Genomic DNA, 25,812 nt, shown 5'->3' with positions numbered 1-25,812 from the left:
TCTCTAATAAATGATTTATATTCTCTTTGCCAGATATTTTATAAGCCACTTCTATACAGCTTAAATTACAGGTTAGGGTAATTAGGCAAGTTTTTTTGTATAACGATGGTTTGTTCTGGAGACTATCGAAAAAATAAAGGGGCTAATAATTTTGACCTTAAATGGCTTGTAAAAAATTAAAAACTGCTTTTATTCTAGCCGAAATAAAACAAATAAGACCTTCTCCAGAAGAAAAAAATATTATTAGACATACTGTGAAAATTTCTTTGCTCTGTTAAACATCATTTGGGAAATATTTAAAAAATAAAAAAAATCAAAGGGGAGCTAATAATTAATTCTGACTTCAACTGTAACCTAATGTTGTTGGAAAAATGCTCTTTTGTAGCGAATTTCCTTCAGCATAATTTGTCTTTATTTTAATGTATGATTTGTTGGTCAGTTATCTACAAAACAAACAAGAAGATTGAATAAATTTAAGTGAAGTGAGGTGCAGATAATACTTTTGGGCCTTGAGGGAATTATGAATTACATTCAAGTAGGCCTATTATAACATAAAATAGAGTATTTCTGACAATTTTCCTTATAATTTGAGTTATGAATTACAGTATCTCAATACTACTTTGTATCGTGTTACTCAGCCTGTTTAGTATTGTAAGATTAATTCATGTAATGGCAACAACCCTACCTCAAGACATGATGAGATTGCTTATAGAAGATGCCGTATCAGACAAACAAGGCTCACACATGAGCATTTACTCAAAGGAGAAGAACCCCCAAAATGTCAATATTGCCACAGAAACCAAACTGTTTAACATATTCTTGTGTAATGCCCTATTTTTTTTACCTTATCAGACAATGACTTTTATCTGGAGACACTTTATATTAAATATTTTTAAATGTGAATCATTCGAATTGTAATTGAAATTGTAATAAAAAGTAAACCTTTAAAAACTGTTTTAGATTTGAATCTTATATATTATCATTATTTTTACTATTATGCATTTTATCTTGTGTATTATTTAGTGCTGTTAATGACTTTAAATTGTTAGAATATTTGTATAATTATAGAAAAGTGGTATTTATAAAATGTGGTAAACTTCATCTGTTTTTTTTTTTTTTTTTTTTTTTGCCATGACATAATATGGTAAACTGAAAAATTCTCTCTCAATTATGTCAAACTGACTCAAATCAGCTTGCGTAACATATAAAATTAAGTTAGAACATGATTAACTTAGTTTAATAAGTTACAAAAGACCTAAAAACATGCTGTCAGGACTAATTTATCATTCAATTTTGTTACAGAAAACCTAAACGCACTTTATTAGTAGTACAATTCTGACATATGATGACGTGAACACATGAAAATCAGCCTAAATGTTCAAAAATATGTTTTAATAAATAAGCAAAATAAACATTGGATGGAAATCGAAAAATGTTGCATAGGAAAAATCAAATGTATGCATTTATCCATGCAGCGTACTTCAAGAAAGTATTGCTCATAATTGCATTGGTCCCTTTAAAATTGACAATACTCGCAGGTAGCCTATGTACAATAGTTTTTTTTTTTTGTTCTTATATATATATAAACTCTTCTGTTTAGAGACAGACATGAAATATAGTTTCCATACAGATAGCAGATAGCCTTCCTGTACTATCATCATGGCGACATTTAAGAATAACTTGTGAAAAAGATTAAATGTATTTGACGACACAGAAGACGTCATCTACTTTTCCTCTAAGTATATTAAAAAGTCCCTTTTATTGTGTCCTTCATGAGGATGCTCAAGTCCGTAGATGTATCCACTGAATGTCCTTTGGCCACGTCACTGAGGTTTAGAGGTTCATCGAATAATCCTTTGGCATCTTCAAAATTAGTGGAAGTAAACAGTCTACGGAAAGAAGAACAAAAAACAACATTAAGTTACAAAAATCTGCTTTAAATAAGGAATTTTCTTCGAAGTTCTAAAACTTCAAGGTTCATCTGCGGTTGAATGCACAACCTTGGTTTAAAACGTAACAAAATGGGAAGCTATTAATGATCCCATTATTTAATTTTGAGTGGGAGCACATGCTTATACAGGAAAAGGCTTGGTTCAAACATGCTGCACAAATCCCAGGTGGAATTACGTCACTGGAAAATAACTGTTTTAAGAGGTCACTTGGTCTGAAATTCGAAACCGTACACCTGACTTTCCTCTGAATTTCTTGGTAGCACTTATTTCTTTATCCAAATAAATGCACACCAATCAATATGACAGCTTTGTAATATAATTACAATTAACATTTTGATCATCTAGTGTGTGAAATGAGAGCACTAGAAAAAAAGGGATTGTTATAATTATAATAACCACTCACTTTCATTATTATTTTTTGTGTTAATAAACACTGTAAACAAATCTTGCTGCCTATTTCTTTAGTCAGAAATAATTAACTTTTCTATTAATCTCAACATATTGTGGCTCAAAATATTAAGTTAAACTTTGTATAGAGTAACAAACATGTAGATGAAATTTCATTAGCGTATTAAAATAAGTTAAAGCAACACAAAAAAATATTTGTTGTCTTGACTTTTTTTGTCATTACATTTTTTACAGTGTAGCAAATTAAAGCTTCTTTATACCCTACTTTATTGCTTTATTTTGTTTTGCTTCATATAAGACAATAGTTGTAGGACCACATTGCAAAATTCTTAGCTTAATAAATAATATACAAAATTAAATTTACATTTAAATCAAATGATCTAACAATCTTTGATGGTACACTGTAAACAATGCAGGGTTCCACACAGTGGATTTGTGTTGGGACAATATAAAAGAAATAAGTTAACTTATTAGTTATTACAATTTTAAGTGGATAGGCCAAAAAACAAATAAGTTGTCCCATTACAAACTCAAGATTTTTGTTGTTTTAGCTAATTGTAAATAAGTTTTTTAAACAAACAACAAATGTCTTTTTCTGTGTATTGTTGCTAAAGAATGATCATTTAGTAGCACACATTTTTAGCTTGTAATTGTAAGATGCCTTTGGTTTTAGTGGTTCTCAGTTATTTAACAAGTATAAACACCATCTCTCCTAATTAATATTTCCCTTAATAAGGAAAAGGACTTCACGTTTGTGATGTCTTATAGATTATTTTAGCTGCACTGCAGGTGCTTTATTGAACACCACAACACTTTATCCCCTCAAAAACAAAGCATATACAACGTAAAAGAAGAATTAAGCTAAACGTTTGTTTTTAGAGGTATTTTTAGAGAGGCACTTTAATTTCTCAATTCGTATAAAACGTTCAAATTCATCCGATTTTTTCCTCAATATTTCATATGATGATTTCCCATCGCATGTCGTTTGTACAGCGTTCAGGAAAGTGCTTTGCATCTTTACAACCAGTATAAATCACTTCACAAATCTCGATTTTATTCACGAAAGAGTGCAATTTTACTCAATCTAAATGATCCGTGAGGAGCTTCTCACGGTTGACGTTGTTCGTTTTCTTGAGATCGACGATATAATGTGAATAGATGTGTGTTTATTTGTTCTGGATAACTGTCGGAAATGTTTTGACCCGGTGTGATAACCGAGAGAAAAAAGCAACACTTACTTCTAGAAAACACCCCAGCTTTTCCTATTACGGTTCCCGAAATATCTGTGATTTAGCTATATGTTTATTGTGATTTCACACAAAAAAATATTGTCTCGTTAGACGCTTTAGCAGTCGATGAATCCACTAAATATTATAGTAATTACGATGCACAGTCAATTCTCACATCAAATGTGCGCGCTCCGGTGTATTTTCCCTCCTTATAGCATTTGCAATATTATGTTTGTCTAAAAAGCGTGCTAATTATTAAAATGTTTACTCATTAATTTAGACCAAATAGGAAATCGTGAGGCCTAGCATTTTATAATATCTTATACATGTATGCCCTGGTGTAACCCACCTTTCTGGCCTTTTCACCAGATTATTAGTGTTGTGAACATATGATACTATTTATAACCGTATTAATTTGAATGTTCTCATTACTTTATGCTTTGTCTTCTGTAGTAAACATTTATGCAATAAATTGCCTATCCTATTTCATTTTTTTTAAACATAATGCAACTTACATTGTATTACCCTACGTAGGCTATCTTGATTAACTGGAAAATAATTAAAATGCCTTTGTTTTATAGGCTCAGAAAGAAAATTGTATTTTTTAATTAATTGGAATTGGTGAAATTGGTTACTTTTCTTTACATATAAATAATAATATGATAAAACTTTAAATAATTGCACATATCATGTGAAAAAAAAATACTTTAAAAACATTAACAACCCAAAACTAAAACTTCTGACATCATTTATTCTCATTTCACTTGTTCCAAACCTTTTTGAGATTATTTCTTCTGTTGAGACATTTTGAAGAAAGCTGAAAATCTAACCCCTGACTTTCAGTTTTTCTACAATGAGAGTCAATGGTTACAGATTTTCAGCTTTCTTCAAAATGTATTCGTTTGCGTTTAACAGAAACTCAGTAAGTAAAAATATTAAGAAAACTTATATATATATATATATATATATATATATATATATATATATATATATATATATATATATATATATATATATATATATATATATATATTTATTTATTTATTTTTTTTTTTAAGTGAACTATCCCTTGAATACAACTTTAACTGCGCATTACCATCTAAACAAATGCGAATTTCACGGTGCCAAGAGCAGATAATGTGTTGCATTCCAGCACTGAACTGTCAGTGTCAGCGGTGCACACAGAACAGCTGGAGTTTCTCTAATGCAGCTTACCGCACATCCACTTCTAAAAGAGCAGTAACTCTACTACAGTATATACTTGCTGAAGTCTGGCATCTCTCTACAGTACCCACCCGTTCGGCATTATCAGGACGCGTCTCGCTGCTAGTGGGACGCAGACATCGACCACGCGCCCTCCATCCTCCACACTGAAAACGCGTAACTGAGTCTCTCGTGCGCGACGTAGCTGCAACTGGACATCTTGTTGTCCATCTCGTCGCTCTGCAGCACCTGACAGAGGAAATCAATGTACCTGGATGCGAGTTTGAGCGTCTGGATCTTGCTGAGTTTATCCGAGGGGAGCGTGGGGATGATTTTGCGCAAAGACGCGAAGGCTTCGTTCAGCGATTGAGTCCGTTGCCGCTCGCGTACGTTCGCCAGGACGCGCTGGTTCTGGAGCTCCTCGAAGGACTGAGTGCTGCTCGGGCTCGGCTTTTTGTTACGTTTATTGACGGAGCTCGGGCTGCTGCTGTCCTCGCTCGACTTCCTTCCTTGCCTCCTTTTCCTCCCGAACCTTTTCTGCTGTCTGTCCAGCTCCTCCTCGCTGGTCACCAGGCTGTCCACTGGGGAGACGGGAGAGCTAGAACTCTCTTCCATTTCTTTTTTAAAGAAACGAGGAGAAAATACGATCTCCACTTTTGGTTCCGTGGTTTAGACTAGTAATATCCGTTTTGTTGTTGGGGATTTTGTCTGTCCTCCTGAAGTCCTGACACTGCGCGCGTCCCCTACTTCCAGAAGTAGAGCTTGGCACGGTTTTCCTCCCGCAGGAAGTTTTTTCCTAATTTTTGGGAAACTTTATCCTGGACTCTGATGCTAAATACTAGAGTGACTGGAGGGGGAGGAAGCGCTGCTCGCTGATTGGTGGACTAATAAACGAGGAGGACCAGGCTAAAGTTACACTGCAGCTCAACTCTCAGATTATACCATGGGTACTTGTAGATGGATGCTCGCAGTTTCAGACATCAGTCTTATCACTGTAAAAAACTGCATGTTAATTGGGAAAAGATGGAAATCGGAGTAGTAATGGTGCTTTAGATGATAAAACCGAATGTAATAAAATTATTAAATAGCTACATTAATTTTAATGATTAGCATTTTTATATTAATAAACAATATTGGGTAACACTTTATAATAAATATACTTTAATCATTTACCAACTAAACTAATCATTTTTCATTCTTCATTGATTATTAGTTAAGCATTAACTCTACATTATTAGACGTTAGTAAGCAAATGCTGTATTCTTGACTTAAACACACATGTAAAATGTGCTTAATGATTGTGTTTTCATACTTTATTAATCGTTATTTTTTCATTACTAAATGAAGTATCACATTGTTTACAAACCAGAAAAGTTGGTGTTTTTTTTTTAAATAATTTAGAATAAGCTAGTAAATAATTATAAACTATTCAATTTAAAGTTTATAATTCTTATTATCCAGTCATTTATTAATAGTTAATTTGCATGTTAATAAATGTTTTATTTATCATCCAGTTGTACCTAATCTAAAGTGAGGACTATTTATGCTTTACAAATCCCTTACGAATGACAATTAAAGGATCCGTTAAATTATGAACAGCAAATAAATAACTGGCTTTATAAATGACTTTATTCATTTATTTTCATTTGAAGATACACAAATGAAACTATCAAATGAAAAATAATTAATTGCAACTTTATCTAAAATGAAAAAAATTGAACAATTTAAACTTTTCTATTATAATATATTGTTAAATTATTCTATTGTTGCTATTAATTCTATTAATTTTTCATACCAAAATGAAGATTCACATTATTTACAAACCAGTTATTTAATGATGAATCAGAATGAGTGAGTAAAGGATTAACAAACTACTCAAATCAACATTTATATTATCTTATTATTCAGGCATACAAGTTACTTTGTTTGTTAATAAATGCTTTATTAACTCAGCACTTTACTAATTTATGGTTATTTTTTCATTAATAAATTAAGTATTGCATTATTTACAAACCAGTTACTTTAGAATAGTTAGTGTTTTTTTTAAGATCATTCAGAATGTGTAAGTAAAGGATTAATGAACTATTCAAGTTAACATATATATTAATAGTTACTTTGTTAATAAATGCTTTATTCAACTCAACTCAACTTCATGCAGTTTTGTGACCTGATTTAAAGTGAGGACTATTTATGCTTTATAATCTCCAATACATGACAATTAAAGGCTTAGCATCAAATGAACTAAATTTTTGCAATCTTATGTAAAAAAATAAGATTACTGTAAAGTTTAGGCATTGCCGAATAGTGTCAAAGGAGTGTCAAATATGCAGTACATGAAATTGGATCAAACAACAACAATATAAGAATTTAACAATATATTATGATACAACATTTTATTTAGAAATGTTTAAACTGTATATTAATTTTATCTTAGATAAGATTGCGAAGATTTATTTTCATTTGTTACAGTTTCACTTGTGTATCTTGAATTGATTGGATGAAGTTGACTTAATAAAGCATTTATTAACATACAAAGTATCTTTTCTCACATTTGTAATATTGTTTAAGAATTAATAAGTAATTTATGAAGAAATATTTTGAGAAATTACATTTTGAAAAGAACGTAAAAGATGGGCTATGTCAAATTATTATGATTAAAAGGAAAAAATCTTGCATATGACCTTATGGTAAATTATAAAATACTATACACTACATAAAAATGTTTTTATCTAAGCATAATTATATTAAATATGAATACTACAAATTTCCAATTTACTATGGTAAAATAAAATAAAAATTATTCTAAAAAAATTATTATGTATTGCAAGACAATTATTATTTCATAAAACACACACATATATATGTGTATTAGGCAATAATGGTGTAAATTTGTGATAGTTTTTTGGGTTTTCATCAGTGTTGGGCGCGTTCCTTTAAAAGAGCAATTAGTTACAGTATAGTTACTAGTTACTTGTAACAAATAGTAACTGAGGTACATAATTATAAAATAACTAATTACCCAGAAAAGTGACTATTGCGTTACTTTAAAAAAATCTAATTTGTCACATGACTATAAAATAAATAAAAAACATTATATTACACTAATCTACACCAATTTAATGTTGCTGTGGGACAATGTGAGAGACAACTATCAAATTCAACATATCCTTTTAAATATTATTTTTACGGCGAGGTGGTGGCGCAGTAGGTATTGCTCTCGCCTCACAGCAAGAAGGTGGTTGGTGCGAGCCTTGGCTGGGTCAGTTGGCGTTTCTGTGTGGAGTTTGCATGTTCTCCCAGCATTTGCGTGGGTTTCCTCCAGGTGCTCTGGTTTCCCCTACAGTCCAAAGACATGTGGTACAGGTGAATTGGGTAGGCTAAATTTCCGTAGTGTATGAGTGTGTATGAATGTTTCCCAGAGAAGGGTTGCAGCTGGAAGGGCATCCGCTGCGTTAAACATATGCTGGATAGGTTGTCAGTTCATTCTGCTGGGACGACCCCAGATTAATAAAGGGACTAAGCCGAAAAGAAAATGAATAAATGAATATTATCATTACTAGTTGCACAATAAAATACAAAAGATGGTTTAAAACAGGGGTGTATAAAGTCGGTCCTGGAGGGCCGGTTTCCTGCATAGTTTAGCTCCAACTTTCTTCAACACACCTGCTTGCAGGTTTGTAGTATACCTGGAAGTAGCTTGATTAGCTGGTTCAGGTGTGTTTAATTGGGGTTGGAACTAAAATATGAAGGACACTGGCCCTCCAGAACCGAGTTTGGGCACCCCTGATTTAGAACTTTAAGGGACTGACTGTGCGTCTGCTTGTGTGTGAACTCCCGCACTACTCCTACCTTTGATTGGCAAATGATGGAAATGTAGTCTGTCTAAGCCAATCATCACGTTCTCATTTACACAACGTTCACAGACACACCAATCACAATCACTGGTTGGTTATGTGTCTCGCCCTAGCCCTGAACACACACACCCCAGAGAAAGAGCTGAGAGATGTTGCTCAGTGTTCTCCGTTATAACCTGCATTATTTTGTCAGAAACAGTAACAGCATTGTAACAGGGGAAACAGTAATTAATTTTAATACTAGTTACTGAATAAAATATCGCCAATAGTAACCATCTATTTATAGTGCTGTTATTCCAATCACTGGTTTTTATCTTTAAATGGGTAAATATATTCATAAAAAAACAGTTGGAACAGACTGGGACTCTCATAAATAGAATATTTATATACGTTAAATTAATATTTCTAACTAATATTGTTTACAATAAACAAAACAAAACTATCAAACATTTCCACTATTATTGCCTGTAGAAAATGGGGCACTTTGTCACAATGGAACCTGCCAAATAAGGAAATTTATAGCAGATCCAATTCATTCATTCATTCTCCTTTTGCTTAGTCCCTTTATTCATCAAGGGTCACCACAGCAGAATGAACGGGCAACTTATCTAGCATATGTTTTATACAGCGGATGCCCTTCCAGCTGCAATCCAGTACTGGGAAACACCCATACACTCACATTCACAGCCAATTTAGTTTGTTTAATTCACCTATGTTTTTGGACTGTGGGGGAAACCGGAGCACCCTTAGGAAACCCACATGAACACTGGGAGGACATGCAAACTCCACACAGAAATGGCAACGGACCCAGCCGGGACTCGAACCAGTGACCTTCTTTCTTTTTCATTTTAGTATCCCCGTTATTCCAAAATGTCCCTATTAATGTTTTACGCTCATCTTTTTTCTTGACTATTACAATGCACAAAAGGTTTCTCACCTCTTTCGTATCGTGGCACACAGTAGATGGATCTCTTTGCAGACATTTCTTCAGCCTTTCAAGTCAGATGAAAGCCCTCTCCCTATTGTTTTCCAGAATAAGTCCAAGGTTTCACAATACCCCTAAACACATGTAGGAGTCAGTCTGTTGTGAAGAACTTTTGGCAAAGCCTCACACGATTTTTTTTCTTCTCTTACACGGCCATTTGAATGCCGGGCCTGGACTGTCTCTTTGAATAAGACAATAATAATGCATGTCAGATTTCTTTTACCAGTGTCCAGTGTTCAAAAGCAGCTTGGGGATGTTTCATATAAGGCAGCAGTTCGGTCGCATTTGTAAGGTTTTCAACTGTAAATTATGCCTTATTTCAGAAAGAAGATTTGTTTCCCTTTGATTTATGTATGTAGTCCACATGTGAACGGATGACTGACGTTTGGGAAGAGTCCAGCCAGAATAGCCTTGAGGACGATCAGATGATCTCCATGTCCATTCTGGTTAAAACCTGGACGCTCTGAAAGGGTATTTTCAGTGAGGGATGTTTATGGTTTAAGAGCTTCAAGATAATCTAATATGAATGCTTCTTAATCAAAGAGCTTGAAGCAATTATAGTTGTACATGCTACGGCATCTATAATATAAAGAAACGAGAAAATGGTTGAGTGTGTCAACCTGATTATGCGCACTTTCGTAATAGAGAATGATGTAAAATCAAGCCACAGCGATGTTAATACTCAAGAACATCCTAATTATAGATCAGATCTCAAATCCCAAATGGAATTTTCTGCCCCATCTCCTCTGTTCTACGCCATCAGGCTGAACTCATTTAAAGGAGTAGTTAATCCAAAAATGAAAATTCATCTTGACCAAAACCATATGCCAGAACCATTTTATTTATTCTGTACATGCTTAAAAAAAAGAAACTGGCAAGAAATCTTTCGGTGAACAACATGGTGAGCAGATAAAGGTTCGTTCCTGGTACTGATGGTTCCATGAAGAGCCTTTAACATCCTCACACTCAAAAAAAAAAGATTACTGTTGCTTGTTCAAACTACCTGTTTAAAATGAGCTGAAACAACACAACTCTTTTAATTTCTTTTGCAAATTAATTTGTTTTATGTTCAGTATATTTAATTTGTAAACCATCAAGTTAAGCGTTTTGTGTTAGGGCAACATAAAGGAATTGTGTTGGTCCAACTACCTGGTTAGGGGATTTGTAGTTCCCAGGATGCTTTGTGTGGGCTTGAATTAAGAGAGGGAAAACTTTTAGTTTATTTAAGATAACTCAAATAAAACTAGACATTTCAAACTAAATAGAGTTTGAAATGTACGACACATAACATGCATTTACAGTGCTCAGCATATATATATATATATATATATATATATATATATATATATATATATATATATATATATATATATATATATATAAGTACATGCCTCACAAATCTCTCTTTTAAATTAATATTTTTGATAGGAAGCTATACAATATTATATTTGTGCATATACTTTAGATTAGTCAGTATTGAAGCCAAATCTGGAGCTTATCTAACTAAATAACATACGATAATGCTCCAAAAACTAATACACCCAAATTTATATGTTATAAGTGAAGTTTAATTTTAAACTATTTTCGAGAGGAGCATGTGCTCATGATTGACCCAGCTGGTCCACATTAGCTAATCATGATCCTCCAATCAAAGAATCCCAAATTACTCTCTCTCTCTCTCTCTCTCTCTCTCTCTCTCTCTCTATATATATATATATATATATATATATATATTTGTTATATATGTTTTATATGTTATATATATGTTATAACATTTCCTTTCTATGGCTATCTTAGTCTGAAAGAAACCCCCTTCCTCCCCTTCTTCCACCCTTATCCAGAATGGGTGGCATGGTGGCCCAGTAACTAGCACTGTTGCCTCACAGCAAGAATACCAATGGCGTTGGGTCCTCCCTGAGCATGTTCTCCCCGTGTCTGCATGGGTTTCCGTCTGGTTCATCCAAATGTGCTCTATATTATACATAAAATATACCTAAACTTTTTTTTCTAATGTCTTACTCTCAAGACGTTCGCCTTGGTCTCAGCAGCGCGGGAGTTTGAGATTAACCTGAGCTCAATCTCCCCTCGCCCTGCGAAAGTGGGAAGCCCTGGGCTCGAGGATCCCTTGAGCACAGGTCTCTTTCCCAGGAAAGCATGCCAAACAAGCTATGCATAAATCATGAGCTAAGTGTGAACTCTTGAAAAAATAAAAATAAATACAAATAAAAAAAGAGGACAAATCAAGAGAAGATTTAAAAAAAAATAAAAAATAAACTTTGAGTTGAGTTTTTTGCAGGTTGTAAATGTTTTTTTTTTGCAATATTTTGCATCAATTTAATTGTTTTATCTTTCAAGTTCTAAATACGTTTGGTGACTAAATTATTTAATAACTATATCTGTTTAATAAATCTATTTTGTTCAAATGCACCAAAATACATTGCCTAAATCATCTGGAAAATGGATAAAAATAATCATTTTCAAAATGGGGTCTACTCAGTTATGCCTGAGCACTGTAATTGTTTAAATAGCTTTTTTTTTAGTTGGTGCTAAACAATTTTTTTAGATGGAAAATCTGTCTTCAATTAAATTGAGTTCATCCAATAATATTTTTTGAGTGTATAGCACAAGAAGGTTCTTTAGATTATTAAAATGTTCTTTAAAAATAGCCTTTTTTAAAGAACTAATCTTTAAAAGTTTTAAAAATGGAGCTGTTATTTTTAACATTTCTTAATTCATAGTGTTAAGAACATTGTAATTATCTACAGAATATCTGAATCTTGTGGGTGGAAAGGATGCTTGAATGTTTATTCATGGAAGCATTGGTGCCAAAAAAAAAAAAAAAAAACGTTTTCTCAAAAACCTTGGAGTGAATTTTTTTTAAAAGAACCATTTGTTTGGTGTACACTGTTTTGCAGCAATGCCTATAGAAGAACCACATTTGGTTCCCCAAAGAACCTTTCAGACAACAGCACTAAAAAGAACCATTTATTTTAAAGTGTGAAGACATTTTAATGATTGCTTTTTTATATAACAAAAGTAAATGAGCTATAAAGTTGCAAACACTAGCATTGCTTCCACTAAAATATGGAAGCAATGCCATATACAGTAAAATTACAATTTTTCTAATTTTTTTGTGTAAAGGTCATTTGAGTAATTTCAGGAACATGTTTTCTCACTACACTGTAAATAAATATTTGTTAAATAACAGTTTCAGTATTTTGTAACTCACAGATGTTTTCTGTTTATTTACGGTTGTGAATTGCATAATGAGATCTTGATCTCTGCTCTGTCGACTTCTGATGTTGAAAATTCAATTCTACAGTTTAATAAAGTTACTTTATTGACATTCTATATATGATATATAAGATATTCTAATGAGTCATAAGACCATAGTATTCAAAAGAAACTGTTACCCTGATGAAGGCAGTTGTTTGCCGAAACGCGTAGGCGCAGTTTTAAGAAAGAGCCATGTCAATAAAGGCTTTTTAATATTTTTCCACATTTTTTGAGTGCCTTGGACTGATTTTTGCTGACTTTCATTGACATTTTAGTTGCTTGAAATACTATAATGTATTAGAAATAATACCTAGAGAAATGTCTAAAATAACATAAAATGTACTGGCAGTTTATTACAAGGTTTCTGTAGCGTAATTTGCAACACCTACACAGGCAACATATCACTTTAAACAATTAAAAGGGTCAATAAAAGTAATTTTTTTAGATGAAAAGTTGTTGGAAGAAAGATCAAAGTCCCATAATGCAATAAATGAAACAATAAAACAAACATGAATCACAAAATACAAAAAATAAAATAATTTGCCAAACATTTTTAGGTAATTGAAAGCTAATAAATCGTCACCTTAGAATTATAAGGTTCTATCTAACATTTTTGTCAAAATTAGTTATTCACATAATCTTATTAAATGACAACTTACTTACATTATGGGATGTTTTTTATAAGTTGTATGTTTACATTTTAAGACTTTTTATTTAAAAACAAAAAAGGTTTTATTTACTGTACAAAGTCGAACTCTAGCTTAGCGCTATAAGATTCTTTAATGCACACACGGGGACCAATCAGGATCAGCTTTCTTTGTCATTTCGCTGGACTGCTCAGTTGACAGCAGAAAAGACCTGAAAGACAAAATCACACAAAGTCGGCTAAATAATGCCGCACCACACAAAACTGAGATGCGTGTAAATGTGATGATTTAGAAGCATTTTTTGACATTGAGATGAAATGTTTAATTTTATACTGTTGTTTACACTGTTGAAAATATTTTTTATATTTTGAATATTATTTAATTATATATATATATATATATATATATATATATATATATATATATATATATATATATATATATATATATATATATATATATATATTTTTTTTTTTATTATTATTTGAGGGCGACACGGTGGCGCAGTAGGTAGGTAGTAGGTTTGAACCTCGACTGGGTCAGTTGGCGTTTCTGTGTGAAGTTTGCATGTTCTCCCCGCGTTCACGTGGTTTTCCTCCGGGTGCTCCAGTTACCCCTCAGTCCAAAGATATGCGGTACAGGTGAATTGGGTAGGCTTAATTGTCCGTAGTGTTGATGTTGCCCAGAGATGGGAGATGGAAGGGCATCCGCTGCGTAAAACCTTGCTGGATAAGTTGGCAGTTCATTTCGCTGTGGCGCCCCCGCATTAATAAAGGGACTAAGCTGACAAGAAAATGAATGAACGAAGATTTAGAGTAATTTTCGAGTACATTTAGGGTCCCTGTCATGTTAGTGTATGAAAGAGAAGAACTGTTACACACATATTGTTTGCTATATGGAATGCAAAAACTTTGAAGCTCAAAATCACTTAGAACGCTGATAGAACTTCCAAAATTAACATTTTAATACTGTTAAATTATTCAAGTGAACTAAAACTAAATTCCTTTTTGAGATGTCATATTTAAAGTATACACAACCAAAAATTGACCTTTGGTGATTCACATAGATTTGGAACGACATGAAGGTGAGTAAATATGAGCACATTTTTATTTTCGGGCGAGCCTTCCTGCCTTTGATAAACACTTTTTGGATTTCTCCAGCAGCATGAAGGATCAGGCGGTTGAGAAGAATGAAAATCCTCCGTCCTGTAATTCATAGTGAAAGGATAAGAGAGACATTGACATGTGCCCAACTTTGAAGCCTGTTTCCCCCTGGCCTGACCCGCTCCATCATCTCCACAGCTTTAGATAGACTCCATATGGCCCAGCGGCACAGCACAGCCTCTCCGGACCGCAAGCTCATGACTTACAGGTATAGATATCCCGTAATACCATATAGATTTCTGCGAAGGCCTCAGCAGGGGCAGGTCTAGTACCATCTGACCCAGCCGGCAGGTTTTGGAGATGACCCACATCAGATCAAAGATACGCCGTGCCGTATTTCACTCCGCTAAGATGACGTGTTTATATCTCTTTGACACGTCCAAATCAGCTCCACATGGGCTGGAACTCTTTAATAAGCTGAAATCCTTTCTGTCACATCAACCTGCAGATGTTTGCAGGCCGATTTTAGATTGAGAAACAAATAGAAAATAGATGAAGAGGACAGGCTGGCGTCTTTTTAGTGAATGAATAATAGAAATGTCACCGAGTGTGACGTATGCAATGTTAAATGGTTATAGATGATCTGGGAAGAATTTTAGATTGCGTTTATGCTGTCAATGTTTAGGAATGACTACAACCGTGTTTACTTGTAGTTGTCTTAAAATAGCAGCACTCCTGTTCACATTACAGCTTATGATTGAGACTTCAATACTGATGTTTCTAAAAGAGGATTAACATGAATTTGATGAAGTTTATATCTCAAAATTTTGAGATAAAAATGCCAAAACCACAAGCAAAACTCACAATTCAGAGATAAAAATGTCAGAAGCAAAAGCTAAACTCACAATTTTGGAAAAAAAAGGGTAAAATATGAAATGCTAAACTGAATATTGTGAGGGAAAAGTCTGAATTTCTGCCTAGAAATCAGGGTGTGAATTACCGGGGGAGGTTTACCGGGACTGACCCTCCTAATTAATACTTAAACTCCCCTGAAGGATGTCAAAACAACATGTGGCGGGGGTCAGTCCTCTAAATAGTAAGAAATCATTTACTCTGATCTGTATCTTAAATAACATTATTAATAATTAAAATAATAGATAATTTAAACACATTTGACCACCCCATAACGGTTCATACCATTGTCAATGCATAATCACGCCAGTCAGTCTGATCAAACCATCATTTAACACAACAGTCTGAAACTGGCAGATCTAGAGTACAGATGGACACCGTAAGTGTTCACAAGACACATTTCTTGTAAAATTCAATTCAATTCAGCTTTATTTGAATAGCGCTTTTACAATGTAGATTCTGTCAAGGTAGCTTCACATAGAAGATCATAGAAAATTGAAACAGTATCAGTCCAGTTTTCAGTGTTCAGTTCAGTTTAGCTCAGTTCTGTGTGGTTTAATAGTCACTACCGAGAGTCCAAACACTGAAGAGCAAATCAATCGATGCGCACCTCTACAGATGCCGAACCATGCAAGCCAGTTGTGACATCGGCGAGGAAAAAACTTCACCAAAATAGGTGTTTGTTTCTACACATAGCCTAAAAGTAAAGTAAAATTAGCTGAAGTTTGTATAGTTTGACCTACAGTAACTTTGAAATAGCTAATCAGATGATATTGTAGGTCAAAATGCACTACATATCCCACAAAACACTAAAAACCTAAAGGTGATTATTTAATGGTTGTAATTTAAATAAATACAGTTGAAGTCCGAATTATTAGCCCCCCTGAATTATTAGACCACCCGGTTTTATTTTTTTCCCAATTTCTGTTTAACGGACAGAAGATTTTTCAACACATTTCTAAACATAATAGTTTTAATAACTCTTTTCTAATAACAGATTTATTTAAATTTTGCCATGTTGACAGTAAATAATATTTGACTAGATATTTTTCAAGACACTTCTATACAGCTTAAAGTGACATTTAAAGGCTTAACTGGGTTAATTAGGTTAACTAGGCAGGTTAAGGTAATTAGGCAAGTTATTGGATAACGATAGTTTGTTCTGTAGAACAAAAAAAAATTTGCCTAAAGGGGCTAATAATTTTGACCTTAAAATGGCTTTTAAAAAATATAAACTGCTTTTATTTTAGCCGAAATAAAACAAATAAGACTTTCTCCAGAGGAAAAAATATTATCAGACATACTGTGAACTTTTCCTTGCTCTGTTAAACATCATTTGGGAAATATTTTATTGTACCTTTCTCTTGGAGCATACAGGCTTTCTCAGAATAATGACTTTAAATGTCCAAGTTATGAGTTTTTTTTTTCTTTGAATTGTGAGATTTTTTACTTATTAGACATTAACTTTTAGTTCTAAGAAACAAAACAGGAAAAAACAATGTTGAGATGTAATGTATACTCACAATTCCAAGAGAGAAAATCAGAAATTGTGTGAATAGTTTTTTTTTAGAAACCAAATTGTATTCTCCCATGGTGTCCAACCAAGGGTCATTCTGAATATATACTGCTATATACATGTCTGGAAAGCGTCAAATATGTCCAGGGAGGTACCTTTTGTTTTGCTTTTTGTTTTAATGAATCCACTAGAGGCAGCTGTGTATGCTTTTTGAGATCTCAAATTTTTCTCGCAAGTGCCATACATACTTCCTGTTCTTGTGTAAATCCACCAGAGGCTGCTGTCGACTGACTGACCGACTGACCAATCCCTACCCACCCCCTTCTCTAAACCCAATTGACCAGCTTAAGCTTAAAAAGGAACGTCATCATATCACCCGGTAGCATTCATTTTAAATACGATATGCAGACATACATACTTCTGGCTTCAAAATTTGTGATCTCCAGAAATGTATATAGGGCTACGTTTTCAGAATGAACCTATCTTGATGGTATCGCTGCAATAATTCACTTTCAGGACCTTTATTTTTAAAGGTGTATTATCTGCTCAATTGGATCAACTTAATTGGCCATAATGTATAAGTGTGTGAATGTAAGAGTGTATGGGTATTTCCCACAAATGGGTTGTGGCTGGATGGGCATCTACTGCATGAAACATATGCTGGAATAGTTAGCGGTTCATTCCTCTGTGGCGACCCCTGATAAGGGACTAAGCTGAAAGAAAATGAATGAATGAATAAATAATCTGCTCTTTCCTTAACAATTAGTTTTTAATATATAAAAAAGCTTTCTATGCCCGTCATTTTCTAAATTTTTATTTTCATTCACTTTCATTTCAGCTTAGTCCCTTTATTAATTTGGGGTCGCCACAGCTGAATGAACCGCCAACTTATCCAGCACATGCCCTTCCATCTGCAACCCATCACTGGAAAAACATCCACACACATACACTACAGACAATTCACCCGTACCGCATGTTTTTGGGCTTGTGGGGGAAACCAGAGCACCCTGAGCTAACCTACACGAACATGCAAACTCCACTGACCCAGCCGAGGCTCGAACCAGCAACCTTCTTGCTGTGAGGCGACAGTACTACCTACTGCACCACTGTGTCACCCTAATTAGCATTTTTCCTGTTTTTGAATCTGCCACTCCTGAAAGTACATCCTGAAACACTGGGAAATGCTGTGTTTAATGTCAAATGTGCTCATGTCAGAAGATCAAGTCCAGTTTGAAGCTTGTGGCATATACTGTAAATACACACATCAACTCAATTAGTTACACAGCATAGTTACACAGTAAACTACATTCTGATTCATCAATCAAAATAATTTCAATCAGACTAAAGCAAAATGTGTCCAAGTAAACAAAATCAGTGACTGAAGTTTCAAAAATGGCAACACCCAAAACTGCACAAGTTTAAAATCATTGTAAATTGTTGCCTTTATAGGGGACCTATTATGCAAATATCATTTTATAAGGGGTTTAAACAGTTGTGTGTCAGCAGTCTGTGAATTTAACCAGCTTCTAATGGTGATATTTAATAAATTATTTTTTTTTAATAATCACTCTTCATGAAAAGAGTCTTCAGAAACACTTTGATTGACATTCTCCCTTTGTCCTTTGCCCCGCCCATCTCCTCCTCATTAGCATTCACTCATTCATTCATTTTCTTTTTGGCTTAGTCCCTTTATTAATCAGGGGTCGCACAGCAGAATGAACCACCAACTTATCCAGTATATGTTATTCGCAGCGGATGCCCTTCCATCTGCAACCCATCTCTGGGAAACATCCACTCATACACTACAGACAATTTAGCCTACCCAATTCACCTGTACAGCATGTCTTTGGACAGTGGGGGAAACCTTAGCACCTAGAGGAAACACACACGAACACGGGGAGAACTTGCAAACTCCACACAGAAATGCCAACTGACCCAGCGGAGGCTCGAACCAGCAACCTTCTTGCTGTGTGGTGACAACACTACCTACTGCGCCACCGCGTCACCCTCATTAGCATTTTTCCTGCTTTTGAATCTGCCACTATGCTGACACACAGGCAGTTGTAGCTTTTGAAAAGACCAAAATGACACAATTAGAGTCAAAGTTCTGCATGGGAACATCACTGCTAATAAAAAAATATATATTTGTAGGTGTGAATTCTTGAATAAGAGCGAATATACTTTAATAAAAAAACATTTGAGCTACATACAGACCTCAAACTTCTCCATTAAAGAAGGCTGGATGTTAAAGGGCACCTAGGTTACCCCTTTTTCCAGATTTAATATGTCTTTTGTGTCTCCAGGATGTGCCTGTAAATTTTCAGTACAAAACCCCTATCAGATCTTTTATTATACCTTTTATAAGTTTCTATTTTATACCTCTTAGCACTAGGTGGGTCTTTTTTTTGTACTGCGCCTTTAAGGCTAGTCCTTCACGCCCTTCACGTTTGCACGTGCCTTTCAGCGTGCCTTAATCTCCTCCCTCGACTAGTGTTCCGCGGTTTTTAAACACGATCGTGAAGGTGTAAAATGACATTGGCGGGTATAGAAAATTTGGGCGTTTTTTCAAGGTAAAACCCGCTCCCTCTAATGTGTTCTCAAGACCGTCCACCCCCCCTACTTAGCGTGATTTCCGTGACCGTCACAACCCCCCCTTAGCATGATATCCAGATGACTGTGCGGGGTTTTTTTTTTTTTTTGCATTTCGGCAGGTTTTGGATAGTTTTTCGGCTGGAATCAGTCACCTAAATCTGGCAACACTGCCCACGGCTGCATCAGACAACAGACAGACATAAAGGAAGAAGATCTCACGTAGCGTTTGTGCGAAATTCTACACTAAGAACTTTACCAATGGGTATTTGATGCATTTGTCGAGGAGTTGCAACGATCGTGAGGGTGTAAAATGACATAGGCGGGTATAGAAAATTTGGGCGTTTTTTCAAGGTAACGCCCGCTCCCTCTAATGTGTTCTCAAGACCATCCACCCCCCCTACTTAGCGTGATTTCCGTGACCATCACAATCCCCCCTTAGCATGATATCCAGATGACTGTGCGGGTTTTTTTTTTTTTTTTTTTTTTTTTTGCATTTCGGCAGGTTTTGGGTAGTTTTTCGGCTGGAATCAGTCACCTAAATCTGGCAACACTACCCTCGGCTGCCTCAGACAACAGACAAACATAAAGGAAGAAGATCTCACGTAGCGTTTGTGCGAAATTCTACACTAAGAACTTTACCAATGGGTATTTGATGCATTTGTCGAGGAGTTGCAACGATGAGTCACTCAATGTCATTACAAAGTTCACACAGATACACACGCAAACACACATCGTGGACATGCGCGCGCACACACAGACAGCGTGCGCGTTTAGCTTAGCACTGTTTTTGCACGCAAATGTGACAGGATACAGGTTAATCTCCACTGCTGTATGGATATCTGTTATGTTAATGTACAACATAAACCTGATTTAAGATCCACAAAGCGGGATTAAAAGGCCTTCTTTTATAATTGTTCTGACATGCGGCTGTGCTGATAAAGAAAAGCTGAAGTGAATCGCTGTACTTCATTACACACATGCACTGTTTTAAAAACATTTTAAACTTGTAAAACTCACTCTTGACCACATTTTATGATGATTGATGATCCTAGCAAACTGAACTGACCTATTATTCCTGATTACTTTGCGCACGTCCTGTCTTGTTGAAATGATTATATGCGTTACTCCGGAGACATGGTAATAAGCAGCTGTCAATCAATTCAGTGGGCGGGGGGACCGCACTCCTACGTCAAGTTGCGGTCAGTCTGAAAACCGCTCCAATTGGTCCACCGTTTTTATGTAGTTAAATTGAAAAAAAAAGAACTGGGTGTGTTTATATCACCCTAATATGACGGTCTATACACTATACCTATACACGTTAAGAGTGAATTCTGTTGACAATTACATAAACTACCAAAATGTGTTAAAATACAACTGTATCAAATTATAGTTCGCCCAAAAAATTTCATTGTCATCTCATCCTCCACTTGTTCCTGTTTGACTTTCTTTCTTCTGTTGAACACTAAAGAAGATATTTTGAAGAAAGCTGAAAAAACCATTGACTTCCATAGTAGGAAAAACAAATACTAAGGAAGTCAATGCTTAAAGATTCCTTCCTTTCTTCAAAAATATCTTCTGTGGTGTTTTAACATAAGAAGGAAACCCATAAAGGTTTGGAACAACTTGAGGGTGAGTAAATAGTGAGTAAATTAAATTTTTGGTTGAACTATCCCATACAAATGACAATATATTCTGCCTTTGTGAACAAAGTGTTACATACTGTACAGTAGGCCTCTTCACAAAGGTGACAAAGTTCAATCTAAATGAATCCCAACACAGATGATCCCAATATGTGACTAGGATTTCTTTCTCTGTTCAGTAAGGGCACACATATATCAATGCACATATATCCGTCTCTATGAGGCAATGCATCCAAAATGTGTGCAATGCCAAGATGAACAAAAGATGGGAAACACACACAGCTGGTTTTCATTGATACCAGTGCAGCGTCTTTTACTGAAAGTGCAGTCAGTGTTGATGTGCCTGCTGCTGCTACTGGAAATGACACAGAGCTTGTGTAAAATGTAATCCCCAAAATGTGTGATTCTCTTTATCTTTTCAGCAAGTAGCTGAGGATCAACAGATGCCTTGTTCTTCACTCTGGGGATGTGGTGTGAAGATGGCATGCCTCGGTGGACCAACAGTGCAAACACGTTTGTGCAAACATTAATGTTTGAATTGATTATCACTTCATAGACTATAGGATCCTTAAGATTATAGATTATCTTATTTGCATGTTCTCAATTAAACTACACTGTTAACAATTCCATGTAGAATTTGCTACAGTACAGTATTGGTATGCCAAGGCTGTTGCAATAATGAATAAACAATAAATTGTATGCCTTTTTGGCCAACATTTCACTTTTTTTTTTACTTGAAAGCGGCTAAAATGCATTTGCCACTTTCTATGCACAAGTATCATTATTATTACTATTGTTTTAGTCTTTTACTTTTTAAAAAAATTCTATTTCCTACTATTGTTGTAGTTTTAGACAATGAGGACTTGCACTGCAAGGAAGGGCAAATGCTAATTTTGTTGTGGTTTGTACAATGACAATAACGATTCTGATTCCGAACTTGCCCGTAACATACTGTAAATCAGTTACAGCAAGAATACTGTATTTACATTTACAGCACTATTTATCTTGCTCTAAATGTATTTACAGTATTATATATGTTTACTGTAAAATATGAAGTAATTTTCACAATGCAACTTTAAAATACAGTAACATACTGTATAACTGCATAACCGTCCTACAGTAAAATACAGTTTATAATACAATTAAATGCTGTGTAATATACAAAAATCGTTAATTATTTAAGGACAGTTCACGCAAAAAAAATAATTTCTACCATCATTTAGGATCCTTGAGATTATAGGATATGCGAATTTCATATTCTCAATTTGAAACACAGTAATGCTAAACTACACTGTTAACAATTAGTAAGTAATATGTAATTATATTTAAGGGGCGAGGCAGTGGCGCAGTAGGAAGTGCTGTCGCCTCACAGCAATAAAGTCGCTGGTTCGATCCTCGGCTCAGTTGGCTTTTCTGTGTGGAGTTTGCATGTTCTCCGTGCCTTTGCATGGGTTTCTTCCGGGTGCTCCGGTTTCTCCCGCAGTCCAAAGACATGCGGTACAGGTGAATTGGGTAGGCTAAATTGTCCGTAGTGTATGAGTGTGTGTGTGAATGTGTGTGTAGATGTTTCCCAGAGATGGGTTGCGGCTGGAAGGGCATCCTTGGATGATTTGACGGCAGCCACAGGACAACGGCGCCAGTGCGCTTACCACACACCAGCTTTTAGTGCAGTGGAGAGAGAGTGATAGAGCCAATTCGGTGGATGGGGATGATTGGGAGGCCATGATGGCTAAGGGCTGATAAAGGGAATTTGACCTGGTTACACTCCTACCCTTTACGTGAAGTGCCATGGGATTTTTAATGACCACAGAGTAAGGACCACTGTTTAACATCTTTTCCAAAAGATGGCTTTCGCTGACAGCATAGTGCCCTCTTCACTATACTGGGGCATTAGTACTCACACAGACCACAGGTTGAGCGCCCCCTGCTGGCCTCACCAATACAACTTCAAACAGCAACCTAGTTTTCCCATGTGGTCTCCCATGCAGATACTAATCAGACTCAGACCTGCTTATCTTCAGTGAGTTACCGCTCTTGAGCTGGAGGGTGATTTGGCTGTAGAATCCACAATAACTTGCAGCAGTTCACCTGTTACTTATTGTAAATATATTACAGCAAAATACTGTATTTAAATTTACAGCACTGTTTATCTTGCTCTATATGTACAGTATTATATATATTTACTGTAAAATATGCAGTAATTTTCACAATTCAACTTTACAATACAGTAACATACTGCATAACTGTCCTACAGTAAAATACAGTTCATATTACAGTTAAATGATGTACTGTACAATGACAGTATAGAGCATACCTGCCAACACTCCTGTTTTTCCTAGGAGTCTCCCGTATTTCAGACCCATCTCTCGTTTTGTCATTTCTCCTGGAAAACTCCCGGAATTTGGTCCCCTTCCTCCGATTTTCAATTGTTTGGTACAATCTATAACACTTTTAACACTTTGACACAACCCCGACTTTTTGTTTTTTCCAGCCTCTGTAAAGTATTGGACACAGACACATCCTCTTCTTCCAGTGTATGGGTGTTTCTCAGTCTTGGATTGCAGCTGGAAGGGCATTCACTGCATAAAACATACAGTATGCTGAAATAGTTTTACCAGTTCATTTAGCTGTGGTGACCTTTTTACTAAACTGAAGGAAAACGTATGAATGATTGTTAATAAATACAAAAATATTTCTGATTATTATTAATGTCTAAAACCCATAATTCAAAAGTTTGGGTTACTTATTATTTAACATGGAAGCGACAAACTGATCAAAAAAGACAGCGAAGAAAGAAGATATAATGTGACAAAAGGAATATATTTAAAAATATAGAAGGATTTTTGAAGGATTATGTGATATAAGACTAGAGAAATCAACAGAATTAAAAGGAATAATGGTAGCACGGTGGTGCAGTGGGTAACATTATCACCTCACAGCAGGAAAGTCGCTTGTACGAGTCCCGGTTGGATCAGTTGACATTTCTGTGTGGAGTTTGCATGTTCTCCCCGTGTTCACACGGGTTTCCTCTGGGTGCTCCGTTTTCCTCCACAATCCAAAAACATCATGCGCTATAGTTGAATTGAATAAGCTAAATAGGTCGTATTTGTGTGTGTGTGAATGCAAGAGTGTGTGGGTGTTTCCCAGTGTTGGGTTGCGGCTGGAAGGGCATCCGCCGCATTAAACATATGCTGGATAAGTTGGCAGTTCATTACGCTGTGGCGGCCCCAGATAAATCAAGAGACGAAAAGAAAATGAATAAATGAATAAAAGGAATAATTGCAAAAATGATTCTTGAAAACTGTAATCGAATATCATTGATTTACACAAACTGTACTGAATTGGCTTGGTGAGCAGAAAAAACTTCTTTTAAAAATTTTTATAGGATTTTCAATAAATTCAAAATGTTCACTGGTAGTGTAAGACACACTTTAAAATGCATATGAAAGTCTTTAGGTAGCAAATGCAAGTTCTTAAATTTTATTAAAATTTTTTATTTTTATTATTATTATTTTTTTAGGAAATACAGCAGGTTTCAATCAAAACATGTCATCTAAACTAACATTAAACAGATTTTAAGTGCAAAAACAACATATAAAAATAAGTATTGTGGCATTTTGTAGCAACACATTAGTGGATCATGTTCATAGTGAATCATTTGTGTGAGCTTATTTTATATTACATTTATATATGTGTTTTATATTTACATTAGTTGTTTCTAATTCAAATGAATTCTAGCAATTTTAAGTGTGATTAAATAATCTTACTCTCTGCAAATTTGATCCATTATTCACTTAGTTGTAGTAGTAGTAAAATTTATTGTACTTGAGGGAAATTTGTTATGGGCATCGCCATATTGCTGCAGACATACAATAAAAAATACAGAAAATACACAATTATAATAATGATAATTAATATAGACTCTTAAATAAACCCACAGGTACAAAATATAGTTTGTATCGGTTCAAACTACACTTAGTTGGATAATTCAGAATCCTTTCCACTTGATTGAGGACACAATTCTCCTACAAAATGTGAGGATTAAAATATTTATTGTGCTTAATAATTATTAAAATTGTACAGTTTCAGGGGTGGCACTATTTTCTGAGGTCATTCAAAAAAATAAATGGTAAAAGCAGAATTAATAGTGTAAGATATTCACAGCACGATCTCCACAATAAGGGTTAAACTGTCCTTCTTAAATGCAAATGCTTTCATATAGCAAAATGAACGCTGAACCCCTGCAGAGCAAAACTCACAGTCAAAGGCAGTTTGGCCTCCCATTCATCCGCAGATGTCGGTGTTTTCTAGAAGCCCAGGTTACAAGGTGTTTCTAAAATTGCATTAGAGGTCCTTCATAAATGTTTCATTAGGGAGAGGGTAGCAGCTTGGAGCATTTAGATTTGTTTAATATGAGTCAGATTGTTTAACCCTCTCCTCCTGCTCTCAGGACAAGCCCGTGCTGTTGAATGGCCTTCATCCCACGCTTTGATTG

The 25,812-nt window shown here is 35.0% G+C and overlaps 1 protein-coding gene across 1 annotated transcript; it reads right to left on the bottom strand.

Annotated features, from left to right (window-relative positions):
* Positions 1-1,556: 1,556 nt before the first annotated feature.
* Positions 1,557-5,597, bottom strand: twist2. Its single transcript, NM_001005956.2, is given in 2 exon segments — positions 1,557-1,889; positions 4,885-5,597. A coding segment is annotated over 1 exon segment (492 nt). The 5' UTR covers positions 5,408-5,597; the 3' UTR covers positions 1,557-1,889; positions 4,885-4,915.
* Positions 5,598-25,812: the final 20,215 nt, after the last annotated feature.

The sequence above is a fragment of the Danio rerio genome, chromosome 9, assembly GCF_049306965.1.
Source record: "Danio rerio strain Tuebingen ecotype United States chromosome 9, GRCz12tu, whole genome shotgun sequence".
In the NCBI taxonomy this organism is placed as follows: domain Eukaryota; kingdom Metazoa; phylum Chordata; class Actinopteri; order Cypriniformes; family Danionidae; genus Danio; species Danio rerio.
This window is presented reverse-complemented; position numbering and strand designations above follow the sequence as displayed.